The 20,967-nt window shown below is 44.7% G+C and overlaps 1 protein-coding gene across 6 annotated transcripts in view; it reads right to left on the minus strand.

The window, feature by feature from the left end:
• Positions 1-20,967, minus strand: part of EVC2 (EvC ciliary complex subunit 2) — a 184,737-nt gene that overhangs the window by 119,653 nt on the left and 44,117 nt on the right. For all 6 annotated transcript variants that reach the window (XR_007725944.1, XR_007725942.1, XR_007725943.1 and 3 more), the window contains one exon: positions 18,876-19,015. Coding sequence is in view for 3 of the 6 variants with exons in the window: in XM_050792076.1 (XP_050648033.1) it covers positions 18,876-19,015 (140 nt within the window). In the remaining 3 variants the exon portion in view is untranslated. The remainder of the gene's footprint in view (positions 1-18,875; positions 19,016-20,967) is intronic.

The raw sequence follows: 20,967 nt of genomic DNA on the forward strand, positions 1-20,967 counted from the left end.
AACCTTGTGATCTGCCCACCTCAGCCTCCCAAAGTGCTGGGATTACAGGTGTGAGCCGCCCCGTCCGGCCACCATCTTTTCCTTAAGTGTGCAGTTCAGTGGTAATAAATATATTTTATTTATATTCTTGCTTTCCTTCGTCTAAACCTACCCCTTCCCATGCCTGGGCTCCAGTAACCACTATCCTATTCTATACCTTCACAAGGTCCACTTTTTTAGCTCTCACATGAGTGAGAACATGCGATATCTGTCTTTCTGTGACAGGCTGATTTCACCTGACATAATGACCTCTAGGTCCATCCATGTTGCTTCAAATAACAGGAAGTTGTTCTTTTTTATGGTTGAAAAACATTCCATTGTGTATTTATACCATATTTTCTTTATTCATTAGGGCACTTAGGCTGGTTTCACATTTTGGTTATTGTAAATAGTGCTGTGATAAACATGAGAATGCAGATATCTCTTTGACATATTGATTTCCTTTCTTTTGGACATATATCTAGTAGTGGAATGGCTGGACTATACGTTGGTTCCATTTTTCGTTTTCCAGCATCCCCCACAGTGGTAGTATATTTGTACTGTGTGCTTCCTTTATATCCATACTACAGGGTAAGGTTAGGGTGAACCCATAGGTTCAAGCAGTGTCAGCATGATCCCTGCATTCTAATATTTCTTATCAACCATGCGTCTAATGATTTTAACATCCACTTATTTTTTTTTTTCTTAACTTTTAAGTTCAGGGGTATATATGCAGGTTTTTCATACAGGTAAACTTGTTTCATGGGGGTTTGTTGTACAGATTATTTTGTCACACAGGTATTAAGCCTAATACCCATTAGTTATGTTTCCTGATCCTCTCCTTCCTCCCACTCTCCACCCTCTGATAGGCCCTAATGTCTGTTGTTCCCCTCCATGTGTACATGTGTTCTCATCATTTAGCTCCCACTTATAAGTGAGAATATGCAGTGTTTGGTTTTCTGTTACTGAGTTAGTTTGCTAAGGATAATGGCCTCCAGCTCCATCCAAGTTCCTATAAAGGACATGATCTCACTCTTTTTCAGTGGCTGCATAGTATTCCATGGTGTATATGTACCACATTTGCTTTATCCAGTCTACCATTGAGGGGCACTTAGGTGGATTCCATGTCTTTGCTATCGTGAATAGTGCTGGAATAAATATACACGTGTATGTGTCTTTACGACAGAATGAGTTACAGTCCTTTGGGTATATACTCAGTAATGGGACTGCTGGGTTAAATGGTAGTTCTGTTTTTAGGTCTTTGAGAAATTGCCACACTGTTTTCCACAATGGTTAAACTAGTTTACAGTCCCATCAGCAGTGTATAAGCATTATTTTTTCTCCACAACCTCATCAACACCTGTTTATTTTTTTATTTTTTCAGATGGAGTCTCGTTTTTGTCGCCCAGGCTGGAGTGCAATGGCATGATCTTGGCTCACTGCAACCGCTCCCTCCCAGGTTCAAGTGATTCTCCTGCCTCAGCCTCCCGAGTAGCTGGGATTAGAGGTGTGCACCACCACATCTAGCTAATTTTGCATTTTCAGTAGAGACTGGGTTTCATCATGTTGGTCAGGCTGGTCTCGAACTCCTGACCTCAAGTGATCCACCTCCCTCGGCCTCCCAAAGTGCTGGGATTGCAGGCATGAGCCACCGCACCCAGCCTATTTTTTGACTTTTTAGTAATAGCCATTCTGACTCGTGTGAGGTGGTATCTCATTGTGGTTTTGATTTGCATTTCCCTAATGATCAGTGATATTGAGCTTTTTTTCATATGTTTGTTGGCTGCATGTATATCTTCTTATGAAAAGTGTCTATTCATGTACCTTGTACACTTTTTAATGGTTTTTCTTTCCTATAAATTTCTAATTGTTACCTAGATCCATGATTTCATTAGGGGTTTAAAAATGTACATTGTCTAATTCTATCATTTCTTCTGCATTTTTAAGCTGAAATTCTTCAAAAAGAACTTTCATCAACAATTCTGTTACTCTGACATAAAGTTCAGAGAGCTGCATAATTATTTCTCTTGTATTTTATCAATTTTTTAATTAAAGGGTTGATGTCTAGCAGCCTTCAATGGTGAATAATGAGTTTGGGTTTGTTTGTTTATCAGCTTGTTTTGTTATGTTTTAGCATGAGGGCAAAGGTTTATATAACTTTTCTCAGCTTCCTGAGAATCTGAGCTTTAGTTAACTCTTACTCAGAAACGTACTAAGAGGAAGAACATCAAATAGGTTACCAGGCAACATGGCTTTTAGCAAAAATAATGGCCGGGCGCGGTGGCTCAAGCCTGTAATCCCAGCACTTTGGGAGGCCGAGGCGGGCGGATCACAAGGTCAGGAGATCGAGACCACAGTGAAACCCCGTCTCTACTAAAAATACAAAAAATTAGCCGGGCGCGGTGGCGGGCGCCTGTAGTCCCAGCTACTCAGGAGGCTGAGGCAGGAGAATGGCGGGAACCCGGGAGGCGGAGCTTGCAGTGAGCCGAGATCGCGCCACTGCACTCCAGCCTGGGCAACAGCGTGAGACTCCGTCTCAAAAAAAAAAAAAAAATAATGCCAGATTGGTAAATTACACATGGATGAGAAGACTGGTAAATAAACTAAATACCTAACAGGGATGCCGTACCTTGTACCTCCCTGAGGAAGATGCTTCTTTGAACTGGGCATATCTCTTGTGGGACCCTTGGAAGCGATGTCTGTGAGTTGTTACAAAAGATATTGCCACCTGTGGGGTAGGAGTATTTTAAGCCAGAAAGACTCCTGCACCTGCTTGATGTGGATTGCATCTCCCTGAACCTGACCTGTGTCACCTGGGAGGAAAATGCCCCCCAAACAGTTGTGTAGGCTGCTGTGTGACCTGTGGTGAGGACACCCACAGGGAAATAATGCTGTCCTCACAGCAAGTGGTGTTGCAGACCCTCAAGCCTTCTGAGGAGATGAGGCCACGAGTGCCCTGTGAGAGTCTTCTGAGTCCCAATGTTTAACTAAACCTAGGAAGCCCTCTCTCCCTCTGCATAGCGTCACTATGAAATCGAAGGTTTTTATACATTTGGTAGGTTTTGATCAACTACAGTCATTATTCTTTTTGATGCTCAAATTTTACCATCTTAGATTAAAATAGCTTCCATTCCCTTAAGACACAATTTAGCCTAGTTTTAAACAATAGGTCATTCATTTGCTTCTTTCATTTTCTCAAAAAGTGCTTATTGAACATGTGTCTATGCAACGAGTGCTTTGCAGGTTACAAAGCAAGAAAGAAACACAAGAGCTGCCTCAAGGCAGTGTGTATATGGCTAAATGTCAAATGAACTCAACAATCAATGTTGTACAAGCTCAGAAAACAAAATCCCTTCTCTACTCTGAGGCATACAGAATGGATTTCACACCTTAAAAGAAGCCTCATGTGGCAGGGAGGACAGTGCCCCTGCCAAAGACATTCACAGCCTAATCCCCAGAACTGCAAACATGTTAGGTTTCATGGCAAAGGGGAATTAAGGCCACTCATCAGCTGACCATAAGATTGAGATCAAGAACAAGGCCTTTTAAAATAGGAAAACAGGCAGAAGCAGGGTCAGAGTCGGAGAATGCCATTCAGCGAAGGAAGCCGACATAGGAGTGATGACGTCAACTTTGGAGATAGAAGAAGGGGTTCCAAGTCAGTGAATGTAGGCAGCCTCAAGAAGCTGGAAAAGGCCAGGAAGTGAACCTCCCCTAGAGCTGACATCTTTTTTTTTTAATTGACAAGTAACAGATGTACATTTTCTGGGCCCATGTGATAATTTAATACATTCATTTAATGTGGCAAGATTTAATCAGGTTAATTGGGATAGACATCACCTTAAATATTTGTCTTTTCTTTATGCTAGAAACATTAGAATTATTCCCTTCTAGCTATTCTGATATGTGCAATGGATTACTGTAAATGATAGCCACCCCACTGATCTATCTACAACTGACATCTTGATTTTTACCTGGTCAGACCTGTATTGGAGTTTGACCTCCAGAACTCTAAGATAATACATTCATATTGTGGTAAACCACAGAGTTTGTGGTAATTTGTTACAGCTGAATAGGAAACTAACACATCTTACTTGACCACTCCATCCATCATTCATTAATTCATTAAGTTACACGACCAAATGTGTGGCTGCTTGTGTTGGGAAAACAGCAGGTGCTGTACCAGTTGCTTTACCAGTGGTTTGCTGTGAAAGCACCTGCTAGCTAAGGGGCCTGGGTAAAGAACTGAGTTTCCACACCAGCACAATGAGGACCACCCTCATAGGTTGCTGTTCAGAGTTAAAGAAGAGAAGAAACAGAAGGCACACAGCACAGCCTGGCCCTTTGTTGGTTCTAAATAATAATAGTTTCCTCATTCTTGGTTCTTCCCTCTCACAGAAGACTGGCTGCAGAGTAGAGTCAGTGCCCACAGCTCACCTTCCCAGTTGCCTGGGAAGACAGTCCCAGAGGCACTCTTCACTGTAACAGTTTTAATGTTAATCACTATGGATAATCTGTCAGAAGAGGCGATGATAAAAACTGTCAGGGTGTTCCAAAGCCACAAAAGAAATGTCCCTTTAAATCAATTAAAATACCATGCCACTAATGAAGCCAACTCTTATCCATTAATTTCCCAAAGGGCTGCAAGAGAGGAAAACAAATATTAAGAACTCTTCATTTCCATACAGAATCAGGTTCACTGGTAAAGAGTTAAATTTTCATTGCCCCCTATGGCATTTTGCCATTTTTAATTATTCAGACAACAATGAAATACACATATTTTTCCACTCCCCTAAAAGTCCCTAACGATCCCATGAGGCGGACAGAGACATTTTGGGCTACATATGCAGGGCTCTGACTCTCACGTGTCTTTACTACTTCAACAGCTCGGCAAAGTTAGCAGGATTCACCCACTGCTTTCTCAGGAACAATTATTTTTTGAGGTCGCAAAATCGAGGTCACAAAAATGTCATCTTGTCACTGTGCTTCAAAGATGAACATATTTTCTCTGGCCAGTTTTGCTACATATACAAACTGTCCAAGTGATATTCCTCTTGGAAGTGACTGACTTCACACAGGAGTTTAGAACCACGTCCAGCACACAGGAACCACTTACTAAATGTAGGCTATTAAAACTTGGGAATAGGTTTGCCGATGATAACATCTTCTAAGGGGAAACAGTACTGCTTAAATTATCCAAGACCTGATTAATACTTCGATTAGCTATTGATGATTTAAAAAAAAAGAGAGAAGATGACATTAATTCTTCTTTCTTTCTTCTTACTTATTTCACATAAAAATTAATCAAGTTCTCACCAAATGGCAAGCAAGGTGTCAGAGCAAAATTAGGATAGAATTTGATGCACATGCAGCAAATGTTTTCCAGAAATTGAAAGAGGACTCATTAATCAACATGGTGGATAATTAATTCAGAAGGAAAATGAAATCACCATGGCCATTTTTTTTTACAATATAAATTTGGCATCTTCAAGGTAGCAGGTGTAAGCACAACAGACCCCCAAAACCAATTCAATATGAGTGAAACTGAAATTTTCCTCATCAGAAGGTAATTCCAATGGACAGATAATGCTGCAAGATTCCTCTCTGGGACCATCAATCATGTTTATAAACTATCCATTTGCAAGCATGGACAATGGAAATTTGAGAAGAAAAATACCTCCTGAGTATATTAGCTGTCCAAATTGTTATGAGAGGTTAAATGAGAGTAAAAATAGTCACCTACATGAGCAAAACACCAATAAGACTTATGACAAACTATTAAATTTCTACTTTGGTAAAACCTAGACTCTAAGGTATAAGAGGTCAGCAGTTTGCATCTTTCCTCGCTGACAATTTTCCTCTTAAAGATTCTATGTTTAGAAGTGGGACTGGGCCTTCCCTCTCCAGGCCCTACTCCTTAAAGGGGCAAAAGATGCAGACAGATGCCACTAACTCTTCCCTCCTGGGGTTTCCATATCACTGCCCACTGCCTACTCCACCCACTGCCAGACTGTGACAGACCGGTCAGCCCTGGAAGAGGCAAAAAGGAGAAGTGGAACTACCTCTCTCTGCCTCAAATCCTCCCTGTCCTTCCTGTGCTTCCCTCCTAACTCTCTTTTACACATATCCTAATCAACTTTTCCTGGAAGGTAAAATTTTGTTATATTTGGAAGCATGGGCTTGGAAGTCACATTAACTTAGCTTCTAATTTCAGCTTTACCCCTCAGGAACTGCATGAGCTCAGGTGGGTTACTGACGTCTCTGAGCCTAGTTTCCCATTGGCTATGTGAGAATATGATCACCCACAACAAATGACAGTCACTGAGAGGATTAGTAATAGTGCCTTTTATGATCAGGCTTTGTTTTAATTGCTATATATATATAAAAGCCATTTAATCATCACAAAAAAGTCTTATAAGGTAGGTGATTAATGTCTCTCTTACAAGTAAAGAAACTGAGGCACAGAAAAATTAAAATACCTTGTTCAAAGTCACATTACTATTAAATGACAGAACTGGGATTTGAACCCATGACATGTTGCTCCAGAGTCCTTGCTGTACCATCTGTCCTACTGTCTCAAAACAGTACATGAAGCACTTAGCCCAGTCTCTGGCACAGAACAGATGCTGGAAAACATGACTTCTCATTGCTGTGGCTGTTGTTATGTCTGACATGTCTTTCTTGATCTCATTCTTTATGGCAGAGAAAAGAAGATGCAGGGGAAACATGTTAAACCCATGGATGGATGGGTGGATGGCTGCAAGGGTGAATGGATAGATGGACAGATGGGTGAATGGATAGATGGAAAGATGGATGAATGGATGGATAGATGGAGGGATAGATGGATGAATGGATGGATGGATATGGATGAAATGAATGGAGGAATGCATGGGTAGGTGAATAGATGGGTTGATAGATGACTGACTGGCTGGACGGAAGATTGGATGGGTAGATGAAGGATGGATGATAGATAGAGAGATGGGTGAGTGGATGGATATATAGATGGATGGATGACAGGTGGACAGGTGGGTGAATGGGCAAATTGATAGATGGGCAGATGGGTGGATGAGTAGAGAGAAGGATGGATGGATGAATAGATGAATGAAAAAATGGGTGGGTGAAAAAGATGGGTGGATGGATGCATGGGTGGAAGGACAGATGAGTAAATGGATGATGGATGGGTGAAAGAGTAGGTGCATGGGCACATGGGTAGGTAGAAGAACAAGTGAATGGGTGAGTGGGTAGATGGATGGATGGATTAGTGGATGAATGAATGATTGATAGGTAGGTAGAGAGATAACATTTGAAACCCTTATTTGAAAAGGCAAATGTGCTCTACCTGATGGTTAGATGATGATCATAGGAAACAACTGTAGGATGGAAAATGTATAGGTGGCTTTAGAAATGGGATAAACCTTGGATGTCAGCTAAGTCACCTTTCCAATCAAGACCTGGGTTTTCTCAATATCTTCTCTGCCAGGCAGTCCCCAGCCTCTGCCATGTGCACCCACCACAATGGGGAGCTAGCTGCCCCTCCAGGCTAACTCCCCTTATAGAAGAGCTTAGAGAAGCAGAAAGGCCTTCTTCATAATTAGCTGACATTTATATCCCTAAAATTTCCATCACTGCCCCAGTTTCCACTGTCTTATCCATGACAACCTTGCAGATATCTGATGATTATGATCAGGTGAACACAAAATATCACCAAACCAGGCTAAACAGCCTTAGGCTTCTGACACGGAGTCTTGCAGGCCATGGTGGGGATTTGGGTTTTACCAGGGAACAGGGTAAAGCTGGTGAAGGCTTTTCAGCACAGGTGGCCCAACCGGATTCACTGAAAAGGTACCTCTGGCTGGTGTGTGAATGGACTGGATGGTCAGGGATAGACGTGAAGTTGGTGGCAGAGGCCAAGAAAGAAATGGCAATGGCTGAGATTCAGGTGCTGCTGATGAGATGGGAAGAGGTGGAGAGCTCCAGGAGGGAGAGGGGAGAAGTCCTACATAGGGACCAGTGTGCAGGTGAGGAGAGGCTGCATTAGGATGGCACCGCAATTCAGCCGCCTGTTTGTAGTAAACACCATGTTTACCACATGTGACACTGTATAAATGGATTTCTGGTTATGGACAGATGCACCCTCTGGGAATGTCAGCTGCCCAGCACTGAGATGGAGAACTGCATGTGTTTCCTGTGACTGCTGCTGTAACAAAGTACCACAAAGTGGGTGGCTTCAACCAACAGAAATGTGTCACTCGGAGACCAGAAGGCCGAGATGAAGGTGTTGGCTCATGCAAACGGTAGGCAGCTGTGCCAGGAAATTAAGGTCCTCAGGAGCATCCTCCAGCCGGCAAGGGCTGCTGGTGGATAAAAACCCCAAGGTGAGGGAGGTAGCAGGGAGGGTCTGCAGCCTTAGATGAGGATTCTTGTGACTCAACTTTGAACCAACTAGAGGATGCATCTTTGGGGTACTCTGCTCTCCTGCAGAAGTTCTCAAACTATTAAACATCAGAATGTACAAGAACGATCTGAAGATACAAAATGCAGCTCCCCAGGCCTGCTCTCAGGTTCTGGTTCAGAAGGTGTGGCTTAGGGAGATGTACTTGTTTCCTAGGGTACTTTCCTATGTAGCCAAGTACCATCAGCTGGATGGCTTAGAACAACACTTATTCCCTCCCAGTTCTGGAGGCCAACAGTCCAAAGTCAAGGTGTTGGCAGGGATGGTTCCTCCTGCAGGCTGTGAGGGAGGATCCGTTCCATGCCAGCTTGGTGTTGCCAGCAACCCTTGGTATTCCTTAGCTTGTAGCTGCATCATTTCAGTGTGTGCTTCTCTTCACATGGTGTCCGTCCTGTGTCTATGTCCAGATTTCCCTCTTCTTATGAATATACCAGTCATGTTGGATCAAGGCCCACCCTAATAGCCTCACCTTAGTGAGGTTACAACTGCAAAGATTATACTTCCAAATAAGGTCACACTCACTGGTCCCAGGAATTATGACTTCAACATAGCTTTGTGAGGGGACGCAATTCCACCCACAACAGCAACCCTGAAAGTACTGCAGTCCCTCTCCATCCATGACAACATCCAAGTAGAAATGGGTTGGCCATCATTAGGCATACCAGAGACTATTCCTGCCCTAGCTGAGAATTTGGGCCAGATGACCACTAAGATCCTGTGCAGTATCCAGATTCTAAGATTCTGTTTTCCTGGGAAGGTGTAAATTGCTTTATCTTCAGGTTAGCTCTTAGCTCATGAGCTGGGAAAATGTTCTCTCCCCTAAGAAAGGTAAGGCCCTGGTAAAGTCTTTTCCTCTGGAGAGAAAAGGGGCATTTGGTAAAAACGAGGGAAATCTGAACAGACTGTGAACTTTAGCTAATAATAATGTATCAATATTGGATCATTCACTGTAACAAATGTAGCATGCTAATATAAGACATGAGTACTAGGGTAAACTGGGTAGGGGAGATAATGGGAACTCTCTCTGTGTTCTCCTCTCAATATTTCTACAAATCTAAAACTGTGCTAAAATATAATCTATTAAGTAAACAAAAAGTAGAGCTGGACTCCTTAGTATGTGCCTGTTACAAATGAGGCCCACCCTCTCTTCAGCACTGAGATGCCAAGAATCTGGAGCTGCAACGGGAACTTGAAACGAGGTTGAAAACAGGCCGTGCCTGGTGGTTCATGCCTGTAATCCCACCACTTTGGGAGGCCGAGACAGACAGATCACCTGAGGTCAGGGGTTCGAGACCAGCCTGGCCAACATGGTGAAACTCTGTATGTGCTAAAAATACAAAAAGTAGCCGGACGTGGTGGTGTGTGCCTGTAATCCTAGCTACTCAGGAGGCTGAGGCAGAAGAATCGCTTCAACCTGGGAGGCAGAAGTTGCAGTGAGCCAAGATTGTGCCACTGCACTCCAGTCTGGGTAACAGAGTGAGACTTCGTCTCCAAAAAAAAGAGGTTGAAAACAGCCTATATATCCTATAGGGAGAAGAGGGAGCCTGGAGTCAGTCCTGGAGCCCAGGGAAGGCCCCGCGGCAGAAACTGCAATTTTTGAGGGGTCTCTCAGAAGCTCCTCTTTGAGAGAAGAGGGGCACACATGAATTTCTCTGGGTTCTGGAATCCACATGCCAGAGCAGACCTCTCACTGGAGATGCCTCTTCCTTGCATTTACATCCTTGAGGTTTCAACTTAGCAGTCAGCTTCTCCGTTCCCTAAGGCGACTCTGCCCACCTACCCTTCCCTTGCATTTCCAAGGGTTTCCTCCAATCCTTGGTGGGCAACAGCAGTGCAGGCCTGGAGCCCAGGGGCATCACTGCGGGGGTGGCTGGAGTTTTGCTGATGTTTTCTGAATTCCACCCGGTGCCTGGAGTGAGGAGAATCCTATGGACTGTGCCGTTGAGGAAACCTGGAACCCAGGCTTGGCCTGGGCGTGCGGGGCATGGTTAATCTGTGTCCAGGAGTGCAAGAGCACCATTCCAGGCCGCTGAAGGAAGCCACTCTGTCGTTGAGTCGGGCCCCGCTGGCCATAACTGAGCAGAATGAGCAGTTGGGGACGGAGTGAGACACATGCTGAGTGTCACGGGTTGGGTGGAAGCTGCCATTGCAATGGTGGTTCCACCTTGTGCTATACCCTGCACCATGCCTCTCGGCGCATGAGCCCTCTCTCCCTGTAGACGGTGGGGATGGACAGGCTCCCTGCTTTTCTTGGCTTCCTCCCCAGCACCCAGCCTACATCATGCCTAGCGCTGAGGGAGAGCACAGTAAACACTTGCCAAAAGAACAGAAGGTGTTTGTCAGACAGAACTCCTCAAGAAACCCTCACCTTGCTGGAAGGTGACAGTGAGAGTTGCCGTGGGAACCCAGCAGGCGTTCCCTCTGCTCTGCTCTGCTCTGCTCTGCTCTCCAGCGGCCCCTTTACAAACTCCGTAAGAACCCCGCCATGTCGGGTGCTGCACAGGAACCCACCACCTGTCAGGAAATCCAGAAGCGAGGATCCGGTTTGAGGACAGGGCTGCTGTCCACCTTAGCTGACCTTTGCTCCTGCCAACCATCTGGTGCTCCAGGTGAACTCTGATACTGATCCTTCCAGAAAGGTAGAAGGGCCTGGACACGGGTTATCTGTATCATGGGGCTGGAGTGAGGAGAGATTCAAGGGTCCACGAGGACCTTCTTTCAGAGAGTAAGGCCTCTTCCCCACCACCACCCACGTGTCCAGTCTCCTGCACATATTCCTCTGGCACTCGTTCCCCCTGCTGGAAATGCCCCATGCACATTCTGACAAGTCTTAATGGCCCTTGAGACCCAGCCCAGACGTGCTTTCTGAGGTTCACCTGGTGCCGCCAGGCCTGCGCCACCAAAGGGACAGGATTTGATATGGGAAACAGTCACAGTCCGAGCATCACAGACCGTGCTGAGAGCCTCGGAGGGAGAGCACGCACGCACAGTCCCTGGCATGGACCAAATGCTTAATCCATATGGAAGAAGAAATGGAAGGAAGAGAAGGAAGGGAGGGAGGAAGGGAGAAAGAAAAGAAGAGAGGGAGGGAGGGAGGGGGTCAGAGTTTTAAAATAGCTTAGAACTTGGAAGGGAAAGAGATGGGCATTATTTTTAAGCCTTGAAAAACTGACCACCACCCCACAAGGACCTCCAGTGGAATATCTCACAACGGGTCATGAAGTGAGATGATTCAATTCCAGAAGTATTTCCTGAGCATCTGCCATGTGCAAGGAACCATGTCTATCCCACTGAACCCTGAGGGAAGCAGGGGAGGTGGGGGAGCTGCGCTCTGGTCTCAGAGAAGTGCTGCCTCCACGCAGACCTCGGGCCCTTCCCTCTTTGTGAGTCTCCTCTTGCATGATCCAAGAAGAATCTCCACCAAATGGTCTGCAAACAGCCAGGAAGCACCAGAGGATGTCCCAGCCTTGGAGTCAGAAGACCTGGGTTTGAGCCCTGGACCAACCATTGCTGATGGAGAGGTAACCGTTCCCAGCATTCCCGTGTCTAAAAACACCCCTCAGCTCCTCGGAAACATTCCAGAAACCATTCTTTGACACACCCCTTCGAGTCCTCTAACCCACTGACCTCCTCCTTTTACTTCTTCTCAAGGCCCCTCAAGTCTCCACTTCCTTCCTCATCCTCTTGAGATGTTGTGATCACTTCCACCCAAAGATTTGTAGCCCTAATTCCTGGAACCTGGAAATGTGACCCTCAAAGGGAAAAGGGCCTTTGCAGATACAATTAAGTGAAGGATCTCGACACGAGGAGACTATGCTGGATTATCCAGTGAGCCCTAAATCCAGTCCCGAGTGGCCTCCTAAGAGAGAGGCAGAGGGAGATTTCATACATACAGAAGAAGGGGAGGCCACATGCAGGCAGAGACGGAAGTAAGTTGGCCACAAGCCAAGAAGTGCTGTGGTCTTGGAAGCCCCAGAAGCTGGAAGAGGCAGGAACAACCCTCCCAGAGCATTTGAAGGGAGCATGGCCCTGCTGATACCTTGATTTCAGCCCAGAGCAATTGATCTGGGACTCTGGCCTCCAGAACAGTGACAGGGTGAGTTTCTGTTGCGTGAAACCACCAAGGTCAGGGTCATTTGTTACAGCAGCCACAGGATACTAATATAGCTAAGTCCCTATCCCTCTCCCTCTCACCTGGAAAAGCTCTCCAGGCCAGCTCTGGTCCTGGCACCGGGGTAAGGTCAGCACTGCATCCCATTGTATAGATAAGGCAACTGGAGTCACCAACGCAGTAAGTGGCAGAGCTAGGACTCAACCCCAGCAGTCAGGCCTGGGTTTTAACCACTGGGCTCTATGCCATGCCCTCCAGTGGCCTCCATGCCTCCATCCAGACCACTGAGACCACTGCAGGCGAAGGCACCTCGTCCAGGCAGGGAGGCCCACCAGCCTCACATGGGCAGTCCATGCTGCTCAGCAAGTCTGGGTTTCTCTAGTAAGCCCCCTCCCCATGGTCAGGACTGTTTCACACTTTTCTACATTCCCACCTTTTCCTCCCCTGTTGTCCTCACCTTGAACTTCATTGAGAAGCATCTGACAGGTTCATCCCATGTTCTCTCCCCAAGTCACACACCTGCTACATCTACATAGACTCTGCCATCCTTCCTATCATGACAGATGATGGCCCAACTCTTGTCCAGTCCTTCCATCAAACAGAATCTCCCTGCAAGGGTGTCCCAGCCACAGGACATCCTTGGAAGAAGCTGGGTAGCCTGAAGGACCACATCACATCTGGAAACATGTTGTGTTGTCTTCTGGTTTCAGTAATGCTGCACCTCCTCCTAGTCTTTGCTATCAAGTACCTTATAGCCTCAAGTTTTCTCTGCAGGTGATTTTCAATTATAGCATTCCACCAAGTGTAATGTGTACCTACTGTGTAGTGGCACCTGCTGTGCCAGGCACTGTTGGAAGCACTGGGGATGAATCAGTGAGCAAGACAGAAGGTCCCTGCACTCACAGAACTTACTGCCCAGGTGGGTAAGACGAAATACAACAACATTAATTTGAAAACATAAGGTAGTTTCCGGCAGCCTTGAGTGTTGTGAAGAAAATTAGAATTTCAGGATAAAGAATGGAGGCAGTGTTGCTTCAGGGAAGGCCCCTCACTGGCTCTAATGACTCTTCAATCTCTGTGCCATCTACACCTCCCACCCTGGCCTGGTCCTCTTTTGAGTCCTCAAATGTCCACATCCCTTCCTACCTCCTATGCATGCTGCCCACTCCAAAATGCTCATCACCAGCTCTCAGCTTAACAAGCCTCCCTTAGAAGCATCCTCTCCAAGATTCTTTAACAGAGCCCCTTGTCCCTTCATAGCTCTGACCACAGTGTAAAATCAAAGAATTAGCAGTGTACGGAGTTGTGTGTGCTTGTGTAAGCTCTATAAGGACAAAAACCAAGACACTTGCTAGTGTCCGGCAAACGGGAGTCTTGGATCTACCACAGTGCTTGGTGCAGAAGGAGCCCTCGGCAAGAATCTGTTGGATTCATCAATCCATTAATTACTTTTTAAAAAGTACTGCATGCATGAACCAGCAACCCAATCAAAGAACAAGTGAACAAAAGAATCTTGGATGAGTTGTTTAATTTCCCTGGGCTTCAGGTTTTTAGAGATGAGGAACAAAATCATTTCTCTAAAGTGTTTACAACGAATAAAAAGAGTAGAAGTTGTAAAAATATACCATATGGTTGGCACATAAAAAACTACTAAACACACATATTTAAAAGCCTCAATTCGACAAATACTCATGAAACACTTACTTTGTACAAACACAATTTCAAGACAGTTTAGAGGCAATGTTGGTAGCATCCAGAAAGAGTCCTAAGCTTGTTCTAATAATAGAGGAAACAGACATAGATCTGAACTTCTTTTTTTGCCTTACTTTCTTTGACTCTCTGAAACATCTAAGCTCAGTCTTTTTAAAAAGCTGTTCGGTCAATAGAAGAAAAGATTGAAAACACTAAGGCCTAAGCCAAATCCATTACTACCTGTGTGACCTTAGGCAAAAATCAATAAGCCTTTCTGAACCTCAGCTTCCTGGTCTAAAACGGGAGAGTTGTGAGAATTAAATAAGATCACAGGCGAGAGGTGTGTGGAGTGGTCAGGCCTAGAGTAAGGCTGGAGCTAAAACACGATCAGCACTCCATGCCCCTAGAAGCTTCCAGAACCAGCTGGTCCTGCCTAGTTCCTCCTTCCTCCTAGTCCCAGCATGTGCTGAGACTGAGTCCACCTCCATTATAGCTACAATCAAGGAGCCTGATAAAAATCAAAGGAAACAGTCCTTCCTCAAATCCTCTCTGTAAGACAGCCTATGAATAAGCAATGTAAAAACCACCACGCACACCTAGGAAATGCGCCTCATCAAAAATAACTCAGCAGGATAGAGCAAAGTTATGGCTCTGATGGGGCTTGAAATGAGGGGGTAATCAAGTCACCTAATGGCATATTTCGAATCCCAGCTAAGCTTCATGTTAGAATTACAAATGGGATAACTGATTTGCCAGAGAAAAATGCTATTTTTAGTGGGGAGTGTATCACAGATTTCCACGCATACTAAGCTCCTGCCATTCTGAGTGACATTTTCTTTCTGGGAGCATCTAAGCAGGACTATACAGCAAGATGGAAAGATTAAAAGTAATTGGCAATGCTATAACTGAAAAAAAAAAAAAAAGACTGGGTTTCTAAAACTAGTGTCCAACCACAATGCCTGAAACAGAACTGGAGTTCAATAAATATTGAATGTGGGACGGGAGGGAGGATGGGAAGCTGGGGGAGAGGAAGAGAGGAATGAATTTGGGACGGGAGGGAGGATGGGAAGCTGGGGGAGAGGAAGAGAGGAGTGAATTTAGCTCACAAACTGAACACTCTCAGTGCATGCTTGATAATCAATGCTAAACACTCTTCAGGCAAAATAAGAGAAGCTCCCAAGGAAAATGAATATAAAATTCCAGAGGTGCAAGAACAAAACCATTATAAACTTCAACATTCCTATTGTACTCAAGCATCAAGACTGGCAAACCGCAGTGGCTGCTTATAATTTCATATAATGTAGGGATAAAGACTGGGCTTCTTATGCCCCATTACTTTTTGAATAAAAAACAAAAGACAGGAGGATTAATACTTTCCTATTTTAAAGTACTAATTACTTTAATCGGAAAGTTATGGAGTACCACATACTTGCAAATTAAATATCCAGGTGCTGATTGCATGATCCAAATCTTTTCACTCTACTTGTCATTTTCATGTTTTGTAAGAAAACAGATTTTTAGCTCTGAAGTCATTTGATAATTAGCTGCTCACACCACTTAATATAGTAAGTGACATTTATGAACCTCTGCCAATAACTTCGCCTTCCACTGCTCGTCCATTTCTCCCTACTACTTCAGACAAGGTGGCAAATTTTAATTTGTAATCCTTGGCATTCTGATTAGGGAATTAAGTGAAAATGAAGAATGGCATCTGGATGGCTGCACAAGGCTTAATTAACCAAGCCATACAACTGGCACCCAGAAACGGATGAATAAGCCCTGACTCCCCTCTTGGTACAAGGTCAGCCCTGCACTTACGAGGCTCCAGGCCTGGCTCTTCACCAGGCACCCAGTGAAGAAGGAGCACCCATTCAAACAAGAGGGGAGTCCCTTTCTTCTGAGAACAGTCATTGAGCTCACAAAGTGGAATGAGTCAGACATAGTGGGGCTCTTCTCTCAGGCCAGTAGGTAGTTGCTCCTGAAAAGCATGACACAGAGCTGCTTCTGGTTCTACCTAGGATCTACATCTTTGTGTCACAGGACACCATTTCTCGGACCCAGGGAGGATCAGGAAGCTGCTCAGTTTTGCTCCCCAGGTCTCCCATGTTCAGTATGCTTTCAATTTTCTTGAGAAAGACTCAAGGAAGGGCAAATCACCCTGACCACTTCTCTTTAGGGTCTGCTAATCTGACCAGGGCTCACAGCAGCTATTCGCATAAGGACACGTCCCTATCACAAGTCTCTTTCACATCATTACACATGACAGTATCCCGAGGCTCTAGGTTATGGGTTCCCTGTTTGAGAGATGAGAAAACTGGGCTCAGAGAACGTCTGTAAATTATAAATGTGCCTGAGTCTAAACAGTGAGGAAGCTCAAGTCCCATTCTTCACTCACCAGATGTATTGCTGTGGGTAAACCTCTCAACCTAGCTAAGCCTCAGCTGCTTTGACTGTCAAACACTGAAAATAAGATGCCATACCAAAAAGCAGTATGATGAGCACCAAATTAAATAAGGGGTGTGCACATTTCTAAAAGTGACATAAACATAAGGTATTTTATCTGAAAACATAAGGCATTATAGTTTATCGTTATCTTGATGATTCCAAATTCCCAGAAATTACCCTCCAGTGGGCAGTGAGTGGGCAGAGAGCTACAAATCTTGAACCTAGAATAAAAAAGGTTTCCTGTAAATGACATCCCATACGAAGAGTTCACATTTGGCCCCATTATTAATCATCAGCAGTCTAACAAAAAGCATGTTAAAATAAAAATAATCAGATACAACCAAATAAGAATTTGATCTGGGAGAAATGAAGCCCAGCTTTGAATGATCTCAATCTCTGATTGGATTAATATAATCCATAATTATGCTACTAGCGTCTTAGAAGAAGATAACATCACCCTCGTCCTCAGATTGTCTTTTCAACTTCATATACAATGTCTAGCACATATTAAAAAATACACAGAGATATGAGACAAGAAAACATGATCAAACACTGAGTGTATGCCAGATAACAGACACAGAATGAGGGTACAGATAATAACGTCTTCAGACAGCGACTTTAAAATAATTTTGTTTGAGAGTAAATTAAAAAAATAAGATTGAGATTTTTGGCCAAAAAAAAGGAAAATTAAAGAAAACATAAAGAAGTCATCTTAAATATCTGTTGAAAGGAAAAAAGGAATGGTAAGGCCATGCTGATGAACCTTATCTAGTTAAGGTTACCTATTAGACTGTGAACCATGTGTCCATCCAGGAGAAATCTTGGACAATGATTAAGAGCCTGGACCACGGAGCAGATGATCTGAGTTTAAAACCTGACCCTATCATTTACTAGTATACGCCCTTGAGCAAGTGACTTAACCTCTCTCAAGTTCTCATCCATAAGATGTTACAGAGAGCAATACCTACTTCATAGGCTTGTTAAGAGGATTATATGAGTTAGTTCTGTAAAGTTCTTAAACAGTGTCTGGCACTATCTGCTATTGCACATAGGAAGTATGATGTTAATATTCATTAACTACATAAGAAGAACTGAATTCAGTTCAGCATACAGTCACATCACCTGGTCTGGCCTTTCTCCCCTGCTGCCTCTTCTTTATTTTCTATACTTAATACCCCAATCTGCACATCAGCCACACTTGGCTACTGACATCTCACCAAACGCACCTTGCCCCCTTCACGTCCTTACATCTGCCCTTTCTTTCCTCTGTCTGAAAATCGTTTCCACGCTTAATCAATTTGGAAAGCTTCTTCATAAGCTTTCAGAATCAATTCAGATTCTCTCCCTCTTAACTGAGTATTAGACTTAATACCTGGATGATGAAATAATCTGTACAACAAACTCCTGTGACATGAGTTTACCTATATAACAAGCCTACACACATATCCCTAAACTTAAAAGTTAAAAATAAATAAAAAATTTTTAAAAAAATAATTAGTTCAGCCCGGGTCACGCCTGTAATCCCAGTACTTTGGGAGGCCGAGGCGGGCAGATCACGAGGTCGGGAGATCAAGACCATCCTGGCTAACACGGTGAAACCCCGTCTCTACTAAAAATACAAAAAAATTAGCCGGACGTGGTGGTGGGCGCCTGTAGTCCCAGCTACTCGGGAGGCTGAGGCAGGAGAATGGCGAGAACCCGGGAGGCGGAGCTTGCAGTGAGCCGAGATCGCGCCACTGCACGCCAGTCTGGGCGACAGAGCGAGACTCCATCTCAAAAAAAAAAAAAAAAAAAAAGTTCAATGCCACCTCCTCTGGGAAGCATTTCTATGACTTTCTCAGAAGTAATTACTTCTTCTTCTGTGCTCTGCCAGCCCTGACCCTCCCATTAGCATGGTAGTCACCCAATTTTGTGGTCACTTCTGTTTATGTTTCAGTCTTTCCCACTAGATCAGACTTCCTTAGAGCAGGAAGTATGGCTTCTACACTTCTTTTCCTAGATGCCAAACATTCAGTGCATAGCCGTTGTTGAATTATGACTACAGAGTGACAAATGATTAACTGAATGAATGAAATATACTCAGTGTTTGGTCTTACGTCACTGTCATTAAAACATTCATCACATCTGTGGAAGTATAATGGGATTTAGAATTCTTACTCTTCTAAGGCTTGAAGCATGCTACCAGGGTCCTCGGAAGACAGAATGTCTATCATTTGGTCGTTAAGGGAAAGGTCCTCATTCACGCCATCAGCTGAGGTGAATGGCAAGGGTTCCAGCTTGCTGTCGTACTGCCAAACCTTCAGGAGAATTGCAGAAATAATAATTGATTAGGCCTTCTTGTAAATTCCATGTGCTGAGAAAGCCAGGAGGGAAGGCCAGGGGTCTGCAGTCAGAGTACCCAATCAGCCACACCACTGGAAACACGGTAAACTGAGACAAACTTTTGCAAATGTCCCTGAGCCTCCGTTTTCTCTGCAAAGAAATGGGATCGTAATTCCAATAGCCCTGCGTGAGGACATTGTGTGAGTAAAGTGGAACAATGGAAAGAAAGAACTTTTCAACCTGTAAGACCTATAAAATATTTCACTGTCATCATCTTTATCATTATCAGGTAGAGGAGACCTCACAACGGGTATGGTGGACCTCGACATCAGAGATCTGGTTGGTTTCTAATCAGAATACAGGATTGGGCGGGGCATGGTGGCTTACACCTGTAATCATAGCACTTTGGGAGGCTGAGGTGGGTGGATGACTTGAGGTTAGGAGTTTGACACCAGCCTGGCCAACATGGTGAAACCCCGTCTCTACTAAAAATACAAAAATTAGCCAGGCGTGGTGGCAGGCGCCTGTAATCCCAGCTACTCAGGAGGCTGAGGCAGGAGAATCGCTTGAACCCAGGAGGTGGAGGGTGCAGTGAGCCAAGATTGTGCCACTGCACTCCAGCCTGGGCGACACAGGTGAGACTCTGTCTCAAAAAAAATAAAGAAAAAGAATATAGGACTGTGAGCTGGAAGTGACATTAAAGATAACTACGCCCAACCCTCTGATTGGATAAGAGATAGATCTGTTTCGTCTCCAATATCATTAACACTGCAAAAATGCATGATAGTTATAGCTAACCTATACTAATTCTTGTCCCTGTGGCAGATATTATTTTCAGTGCTTTCCTTGTGTTATCATGAAGCTGTTACAACAAGGAAGTGTTGGTGCCCCCACTTTACAAATAGGAAAACTGAGGCTCACAGAAGTGAAATAACGTTATTGAAGGCCACACAGCTCAAAAGAGTCCGGTTGATTTTTGATCCCAATCCAACTCTGAAGGCTGCCTTCTGTTTTACAGCAGACCACTGACCACTACTATGCTGGCAAAAAAATAAAGAAAAATGTGAAAAGAGTTCATTCTGCGATGCCAGGAAATAAGTACTGCAAGGGTCTTTAGGCCTTAAATCAAATTCATACTCTTGCTTCCCTCTGTGCAGTTCTCATGATCTGCCCTAATCTCTGGGAAATGAATCCTGCTCCGACATCAAAGCAGCAGGGTGTGTTTAGTTCCTCTGATTGATAACAGCTTTGGGAGAATCAGTACAAGGTCTGATTAGATGGGCCGTTTTTCTTCTCACTTTTGCCCGCCAAGGAGACTGTGGGCTGACCTCATTTTGAAATGACAATCCTCTCCTCCAAGAAGCAGGGACAAAATGCATAACAGGCTCCTCACCTAGGCTGGGGTGGAATTTTCAGCCTCCAGGGAGAGGGGGTCCCCAGAAGCTGGGTCCCAGCCTGTGCCTGGCCATGTTAAGCAAGTTGTTTAACCTCATGGACCTCAGTGTTTTCAAGCTAAAGTGAGGGAGAAAGATGACATATGTTCCTGCCAAGGTGGTGCACCTCTGGGTGACAATGAGTCACAGCAGGGGCCCTTGCATAGTTGGTTCTTTGCCATGTCCCCTCCTTGAGCACTGCAGTGCCCACCAACCCAAGACCCACCAGCCAACACCCCCAGTCCTTCCCTGAACGGTTCATCCCGTCACCCCACACACATCCCGTCACCCACACTCATCCCGTCACCCCACATGCATCCCGCCACCCCACACACATCCCGTCACCCACACTCATCCCGTCACCCCACACACATCCCGTCACCCACACTCATCCCGTCACCCCACACGCATCCCGTCACCCCACACGCATTCCGTCACCCACACGCATCTTGTCACCCACACTTCAACCTCACATCCACCATCTTCCAAACCAC

This window comes from Macaca thibetana, chromosome 5 (assembly GCF_024542745.1).
Source record: "Macaca thibetana thibetana isolate TM-01 chromosome 5, ASM2454274v1, whole genome shotgun sequence".
NCBI classification, from domain to species: Eukaryota; Metazoa; Chordata; class Mammalia; order Primates; family Cercopithecidae; genus Macaca; species Macaca thibetana.